This window comes from Muntiacus reevesi, chromosome 1, assembly GCF_963930625.1.
Source record: "Muntiacus reevesi chromosome 1, mMunRee1.1, whole genome shotgun sequence".
Classification (NCBI taxonomy): domain Eukaryota; kingdom Metazoa; phylum Chordata; class Mammalia; order Artiodactyla; family Cervidae; genus Muntiacus; species Muntiacus reevesi.
In genome coordinates this window covers 218,646,780-218,655,388 of record NC_089249.1, presented here as the reverse complement: position 1 = coordinate 218,655,388, position 8,609 = coordinate 218,646,780, and the positions used below count along the sequence as shown (strand labels likewise).

The 8,609-nt window shown below is 40.4% G+C and overlaps 1 protein-coding gene across 1 annotated transcript; it reads left to right on the top strand.

The window, feature by feature from the left end:
- Positions 1-3,701: 3,701 nt before the first annotated feature.
- LOC136157444 (olfactory receptor 2H2-like) lies at positions 3,702-6,187 on the top strand. Its single transcript, XM_065919335.1, has 2 exons — positions 3,702-3,715; positions 5,227-6,187. Exons 1-2 carry the CDS (start codon positions 3,702-3,704, stop codon positions 6,185-6,187), a joined length of 975 nt encoding a protein of 324 aa, XP_065775407.1.
- Positions 6,188-8,609: the final 2,422 nt, after the last annotated feature.

Here is an 8,609-nt window from a genome sequence, read left to right as displayed (position 1 = left end):
ATTTCATGGACTGTACAGTCCATGGGGTTGCAAAGAGTCAGACACGACTGAGTGACTTTTGCTTCACTTCATGAAGAAAGACTAGAAGGCCTCCTAGAACTAACAGCAAAAAAAGATGTCTTATTCATCATAAAGGATTGGAATGAAAAAGTAGGAAGTCAAGAGATACCTGGAGTAACAGCTAAGTGTGGCCTTGGAGTACAAAATCAAGCAGAGCAAAGACTAACAAAATTCTGCCAAGAGAATGCACTGGTCATAGCAAACACCATTTTTCAACAAGGCAAGATATGACTTTACACACGGACATCACCAAATAGTCAATACCAAAATCAGATCAATTACATTCTTTGTAGCCAAAGATGGAGAAGCTCTATACAGTCAGCAAAAACAAGACTGGGAGCTAACTATGGCTCAGATCATGAACTGCTGCTGCTGATCACAAACTCCTTATTGCCAAATTCAGACTCAAATTGAAGAAAGTAGGGAAAACCACTAGACCATTCAGGTATGACCTAAATCAAATCCCTTACAATTATACAGTGGAAGTGACAAATAGATTCAAGGTATTAGATCTGATAAACAGAGTACCTGAAGAACTATAGACAGAGGTTCATAATAAGGTACAGGAGGCAGTGAACAAAACCACCCCAAAAAAAAGAAAAGCAAGAAGGCAAAATGGTTGTCTGAGGAGTCTTTAAAAATAGCTGAAGAAAGAAGAGAAATGAAAAGCAAGGGGAAAAGGGAAAATATACCCAACTAAATGCAGAGTTTCAGAGAATAGCAAGGAGAGACAAGAGGCCCTTCCTCAATGAATAATGCAAACAAATAGAAGAAAAACAATGGAAGGGGAAAGACTAGAGATCTTTTAAGAAAACTGAAAATATCCAAGGGATATTTCATCCAAAGATGGGCACAATAAGGGACAGAAAAGGTAAAGTCCTAATAGAAGAAGAAGAGATAAAGAAGAGATGGAAAGAATACACAGAAAAACTGTTCCAAAAAATATCTTAATGACCTGGATAACCACGATGGTCTGGTCACTCACCCAGAACCAAACTTTCTGGAGTGTGAAGTCAAGTGAGCCTTAGGACACACTGCTATCAATAAAGTTAGTGGAGGTGATGGAATTCCAGCAGAGCTATTTAAAATCCTAAAAGATGGTGCTATCAAAGTGCTGCACTCAATATGTCAGCAAATTTGGAAAACCTGGCAGTAGTCACGGAACTGGAAAAGATAAATCCTCATCCCAATTCCCAAGAAGGGCAGTATTAAAGAATATTCAAACCACTGGACAATTGCACTCATCTCCCATGCTAGTAAGGTTATACTCAAAATCCTTCATGCTAGGCTTCAGCATTGCATGAACTGAGAATGTCCAGATATTCAAACTGGGTTAATTTTTTTCACCATATATTTAAGGTTTCTTTATTTAAAAACACATAGGGGAGGCATAAGAAGATATACTTTGAATCTAAGCTTGCAGATTACATCTTTTCTTTAATAGCCTGATTTGCTGAAATAAATATATGATAAACTGTTGAAAAATGATGGTTGTTTTTTCAGTAGTTACTGAGTTTTAAGGTTTCCCTGGTAGCTCAGATGGTAAATAATCTGCCTGCAATTCAGGAGACCCAGGTTTTATCCCTGGGTGGGGAAAGATTCCATGGAAAAGGAAATGGCTACACACTCCAGTATTTTTGTCTGGAAAATTCTATGGACGGAGGAGCCTGGTGGGCTGCAGTCCAAGGAGTTGCACAGAGTTGGACATAACTGAGCAACCAACACTTTTACTTTTTCACTGACTTTTAAATTCTAAGACAGATATTAACACCACATATACATACATACACATACATATATATATGATATTAAAATAACAGTTGATTCAGATATATATATTCATTAAAATAGTAATTGATTAAAATAACAATAGCTTAAACTCATTAAAACAACTTTCTTGTTAAGTAATTATGTTTCTTCCCTCACACAATTCATTTCACATCTAGATTTTTCCAAAGAAGGCTATGTTATTGTCACAAACCCTTCTATTATTAGAACTTAGGAGGTCATTTCTTATAGACCAAAATGTCTGGTACTTACATGGAGATTTCCAAAGATTTAGCATCTTTATTAGTTCTTAAGATCTACTATGACATCATTGCACAGAAAGTCAACTTCTAGTCAACAATTTTAAAATAATCTGACTCTGGATGTTCAGAACTTTAGTTAGCTCTTAATTGCTGTAACTGTGGAATTTTTTTACTCCTCTCTTGAAAATACATATCAATAAAACCAGAAAGCAACAATCATTCATTGGCAAGTAAATAGCTGCCACATTGTATATGTTTTATTTAGAACACCAATGTTTTGGTCATTAAATGGAGGCAAAATGATTTGTAAATACTAAGTGCCCTGCAAACAGGCATTAGCATCTATGAATTTTGCATGCCACTTGGACTAGACTGTTAATCAAGCTGGATTTAGAAAAAGCAAAGGAACCAGAGATCAAATTGCCAACATTCATTGGAACATAGAGAAAGCAAGGGAATTCCAGAAAGACATCTACCTATCTTTCATTGACTACGCTAAAGCCTTTGTCTGTGTGGATCATAACAAACTGTGGAAAACACTTAAAGAGATAGGAATACCAGAACATCTTACCTGTCTCCTGAGAAACCTGTATATGAGTCAAGAAGCAACAGTTAGAACCTTGTATGGAGCAACTGACTGGTTCAGAATTAAGAAAGTAGTACGACAATGCTGTTTATTGTCACTGTTTATTTAACTTATATGCACAGTGCATCTTGCAAAATGCCTGGATGAATGAGACACAAGATGGAATCAAGATTGCTTGGAGAAATATCAACAACCTCAGATATGCGAATGATACCACTTTAATGTCAGAAAATGAAAAGGAATTAAAGAACCTCTTGATGAGGATGAAGGAGAAGAGTGGAAAAGCCAGCTTAAAACTCAATATTAAAAAAACCAAAGATCACGAGTGGAGAAGTAAATGGCAACCCACTCCAGTATTCTTGCCTGGAGAACTCCATGGACAAAGAGCCTGATGGGATACAGTCCCTGGGGTCACAAAGAGTTGGACACAACTAAGCGACTAACACTGAAGATCATGGCATACAGTCCCATCACTTCATGGCAAATAGAAGGGGAAAGAGTAGAAGCAGTGCCAGATTTCCTCTTCCTAGACTCTAAAATCACTGCAGATGGTGAGTGTAGCCATGAAATTAAAAGATGATTGATTCTTGGGAGAAAAGCTATGACAAAACTAGACAGTATGTTAAAAGCAAAAACATCACTTTGCCAACAAAGGTCCGTATAATCCAGGCAATAGTCTTTCCAGCAGTCATGTATGAATATGAGAGCTGGACCATAAAGAAAGCAGATCATCGAAGAATTGATGGTTTTGAACTGTGTGTTGGAGAAGACTCTTGAGAGTCCCTTGGACAGAAAGGAGAAGAAATCAGTCAATCCTAAAGAAAATCAACCCTGAATACTCATTGGAAAGACTGATGCTGAAGCTGAAACTCCAATACTTTGGCCATGTGATGTGAAAAGCCAACCCTTTGGAAAAGACTTTGATGCTGGGAAAGACTGAAGGCAGGAGAAGAGGATGACAGCAGATGAGATGGTTGGATGGCATCACCAATTCAATGGACATGAATTTGAGCAACCTCCAAGAGATGGTGAAGGACAGGTAAGCTTGCATGCAGCAGTCCATGCAGTTGTGAAGTCAGACATGACTTGGCAAATGAACAGCATCACAGAATTAAATCATCTGCAACTTAAATCATCAGCAAATTGGAATCCTTTCCAATTCTATTGCCTTTTGTATATCTTTCATGCCTGATTCCTCTGGCTAGGACTTATAGAACTATGAGTGGTAAATGAGTGAACCCTTATATTATTCCTGATCTTAAAGAAAAAGCTTTCAAACTTTCACCATTGAGTATGATGTTAGCTGTGGACTTGCCATATATGACCTTTATTATCCTGAAACAGGCTTCCCTGGTAGCTCGCTGGTAACCAATCCATCTGCAATACAGGAAAAAGACTCCAGCTCAATCCCTGGGTTGGGAAGATTCCCCAGAAAAGGGATAGGCTACCCACACCAGTATTCAGTGGCTCAGATGGTAAAGACTCTGCCTGCAATGTGGGAGACCTGGGTCCAATCCCTGGGATGGGAAGATCCCCTGGAGGAGGACCTGGCAAACTACTCCAGTATTCTTCTTGCCTGGAGAATTCCCATGGACAGAGGGGCCTGACAGGCTATAGTCCATAGGGTTCCAAAGAGTCGGAAATGACTGAGTGACTAAGCACAGCACAGCATGCTGAGATATTTTCTTTCTATACCTAATTTGTTAAAAAGTTTTATCATGGACAGATGTTGAATTCTATCAAATGCTTTTTCTGGATCTATTGAGATTGTCATATGATTTATCATTTCATTAATGTGATGTATCACACTGATTGATGTACCTATGTTGAATTATCCTTGCATCCCAAAGCCAAATTCCATTTCGTCATGGTGCATGATTCTTTAACGTGCTGCTGAATTTGATTTACCAGAGTTTTATTGAGAATTTTTTTACCTATAGGTATCAGGGATATTGGCTTTAGTTTTTTCTTCTGGTAGCATATCCGGAATCTGACTTTGGTACCAGGGTAATGCTGGCCTCATAAAATGAGTATGGGAGTTTTCCTTCACCTTAGATTTTTTGGAAGAGTTTGAGAAGGTTTGGCATTACTTGTTCTTCAGGTATTTGATAAGATTCACCAGTGAAGCCATCTGATCTTGGGTGTTTCTTAGTTGGGAGATTTTTTATTACTCATTCAATCTCCTGACTAGAAATTGGCCTATTTTGATTTTCCATTTCTTCCTGATTCAGTCTTGGTTGTTTGTGTATTTCTAAGAACTTTTCCATTTCTTGTAGGTTGTCCAGTTTTTAGCATGTAGTTGATGGTAGTGGCAAGGGTTAGTTTTGAACATTCACTTACCATACTCTTGGCTTCTAAGAAAATGCTAAAATTATCCAAGTTTGAAGAAATGAACAGATGAAAATATCCAAAAATTAGCAGGATGAAAAAAAGTCAGCAAAACATCAGAAAAAAATATTAATATAGGATAATACAGTTTTCTAAAATTACAAATCACTTTTCTCCGCCATCTCTAGGTGATATTCTAATTGATGTTCTTGCTTCTTGCAGTCCCAGATGGGCACTAGATGGACATGTCAATGGCACCATCCCAGATGACTTCATCCTTTTGGGCTTTTCAGATAACCCTAGCCTTGAAATGACCCTTTTTGTGACTGTGTCTCTCTCTTACATGGTCACCCTAGTGGGCAACACCACAGTCATACTTCTGTTCCACCTAGACCCCCACCTCCACACCCCCATGTACTTCTTCCTCACCAACCTCTCAATCCTGGACCTCTGTTTCACCACCAGCTGCATTCCCCAGATGCTAGTCCATCTCGGGGGCCCAGACAAGACCATCAGCTACCTGGGATGTGCAGTCCAGCTCTATATCTTCTTGGGACTGGGAGCTGCTGAGTGTGTGCTGCTGCTGGTCATGGCGTTCGACAGATATGTGGCAGTGTGCCGACCCCTACACTATACAGTCATCATGCAGCCTCACGTGTGTCACAAGCTAGCATTCTTGGTCTGGGCAAGTGGGATACTTGGCACCTTGGTGCAGTCACCCACCACCATGAAGCTCCCCTTCTGCCATCATCACCGGGTGGACGACTTTGTCTGTGAAGTCCCTGCACTGATCCGTCTGGCCTGTGGGGACACACACTCCAATGAGCTCCAGATTTCTGTTATTGGCTCTGTCTTCCTGATGGTGCCACTCCTGCTCATCCTTATCTCCTATGGTCACATTACCCGGACGGTGCTGGCCATCCAGTCCCATGAAGGGAGGAGGAAGGCCTTCCAAACCTGTTCTTCTCACCTGGTCGTTGTTTTTCTCTTCTACTGCACTGTCACTGCTGTCTACATCCAGCCCCGAAGCCATTTTTCCCAGAAGGGAGGAAAGTTTCTAACTCTTTTCTACACTGTGGTGACCCCCACTCTCAACCCTCTCATCTATACCTTGAGGAACAAGGACATGAAGGGGGCTCTCAAGAGGCTATTTGGGAAAGACAGAACATCCAATGTGCAGTAAGGAAATCAGCTCAGATTCATGAGCTAATTTGTCAGCCTTTGTCCAGGTGCTCACAGCATTAAATATGTGGTATTTCTTTTGTGGGGACTCTCAATTATCAACACAAATGTGAAAGGTCAAAAGCATGATTTGTCCACACAGAATATTCGTCAATAGTAAAATTTGATGCATCCTGCAATGTTGTTCTTAAATTTAAATGGAAGTGCAACATTGCTCCCATCAGGTTACCAACACATAATAGACACCATATATTTTATTTTTTTCCATTTTTATTGGAGTATAGTTGCTTTACAATGTTGTGTTAGTTTCTGCCATACAGCGAAGTGAATCAGTTATACATAGACATATACCCCTCATTTTTAGTTTTCCTTCCCACTTAGATCACCGCAGAACACTGAGTAAAGTTTCCTGTTCTATAGAGGAGGTTCTTATCAGTTATCTATTTTATACACAGTGGTGTATATATGTCAATCCCAATCTTCAGGTTCATCCCATTCCCTTCCTCCTTGGCATCCATGAGTTTGTTCTCTATGTCTGTGTCTTTATTAAAAGAGAGAACTTATTTTAAGGAATTATAGCTAGCTATTGAAGGAGGGAGAGGCAAAAGAAAGTAGCTACAACCCCTAGCACTGAGGGAACACAAGAAAATCACTGAAACTGCTAAATCTGACTACTGAAAAAAGCAACCTTAAGATGTCGCTAAGCAACAAGCAAGGTCACCAGGACAGGCTTTTTCTGCCTGTGAAGGTTTTCTTTCAATGGAGACCAGATAGAACAACTCCCGCTCATTGTCAGCACTGTTGGGTTTACCTTCTATGCTATTTCTTTCACTAACACCTGGTTGGGAGACTGCCTTGAAAGGGATAGTATCTGTAATAGCAAGTGCAAATCTTGACCAATTTGCACAGCTAATGACATCACCTCAGTATTGGCCCAAAAATGGCTGCATCAATTCTGGCTGATAGGTCTCTGGGCCAGATATTCCAGGACTAGGAACAATTTGAACAGCAGGAATTAAGAAGGGAAAAACTTATTAAGTTCTGTCACTCAGTTTGGCCACAATATCAGTTAGGAAATTGAAAATGGAGTGAAGTACACTTTGTTCAAATTTTCATGGCCTTGCATTTAGGTAATAGAACCCAAAAGGAATTTAAGGCATGTGTAACTTGGAGGAATAAATCCAGGAAGTACACAGAGGACATTTTAATAGACCCACCCTATGGGACCACGCAGTATACTTAGTAGGGAATGAGGCCATCCGTGAGGGAAAGCCACAATGGAATTACTTGGTGAATTCAATTGATAGAAATAGATGGGGCCATATGATTACCTGTTTAATAAAAGGTATGAAGAAACTTACAGTAAAACTTGTTAAATATGCAAAGGCAAAAGAGGTCCAATAGGGGTAGGATGGAGAACCTATAGTATTCCACAGGAGACAAGTGGAGATTTTGTAAAAGTATATAAACATAGATTCCTCCTCTCCTGAAGGACAGGCCCTTTTGGATTCCATAGGCCAGTCTTCCCCAGACATCAGGCACAAAACTCAGAAAGTGATTTCTGAATCACTTCAATGAATGAGTTGTTCCAATTAGCTTATTCAGTTTTCAATAATAAGCATATGGCCTTAAATGCTGAATTCACCCAGAGAAATATTTTAAAGGCCCAAATGTTGGCAGTGGTTTTTCCTGCTCAGAGAGCCCTAAAGGGGAAGCTGGTTTTTCTGGTCCAATCTGGCCCTGGCAGACCAGTAGGCTTACAGGTACCCAGGCAGGACTATTGTACTCCATGCAGACAAAAGGGGCACTGGAGGGAGGATTGTGATCAATATGCCCCTGGCAAACAAGCAGCACATTGGAAGAAGGAATGCCCCAGATGCCAGAGAGTGATGGGTGGTCCCTGGGCCATTGATAGTTTTGCAATCAGAAGACTGAAGGAATCCAAGGCAAAAAGTGGCTCTGACTAAAGATACCGTCTACATAAATAATGTCAAGCTTTGAGTGGTCTTTGATGTGATGGACTGCTTGATAGAATTTCCTGTAGATTCTGAAGCAACCTCTCAGAATTAACCCAAAGAACTGGAAAGCTTAGTAATCATAATTAATATGTACTGAGGGCATCAGGGAGAGGCAGGGGCACATGTTCCTGGAGCCCTTTTGTGCAGTATCAGTGACTGACTGTTTTTAAATTCCTTTCTGTTTGTGTCCGGCTCTCTCATCCCTTTAGTGGGATGACACTATCTTAGGGGCCAGCCACTCTGTTTCTCAAGGGACAAGGGAACCAGCCTCATCACCAAATGGTTCTGCTGCTGCTGCTGCTGCTAAGTCACTTCAGTCATGTCCGACTCTGTGCAACCCCATGAACTGCAGCCCACCAGGCTCCTCTGCCCATGGGATTTTCCAGGCAAGAGTACTGGAGTGGG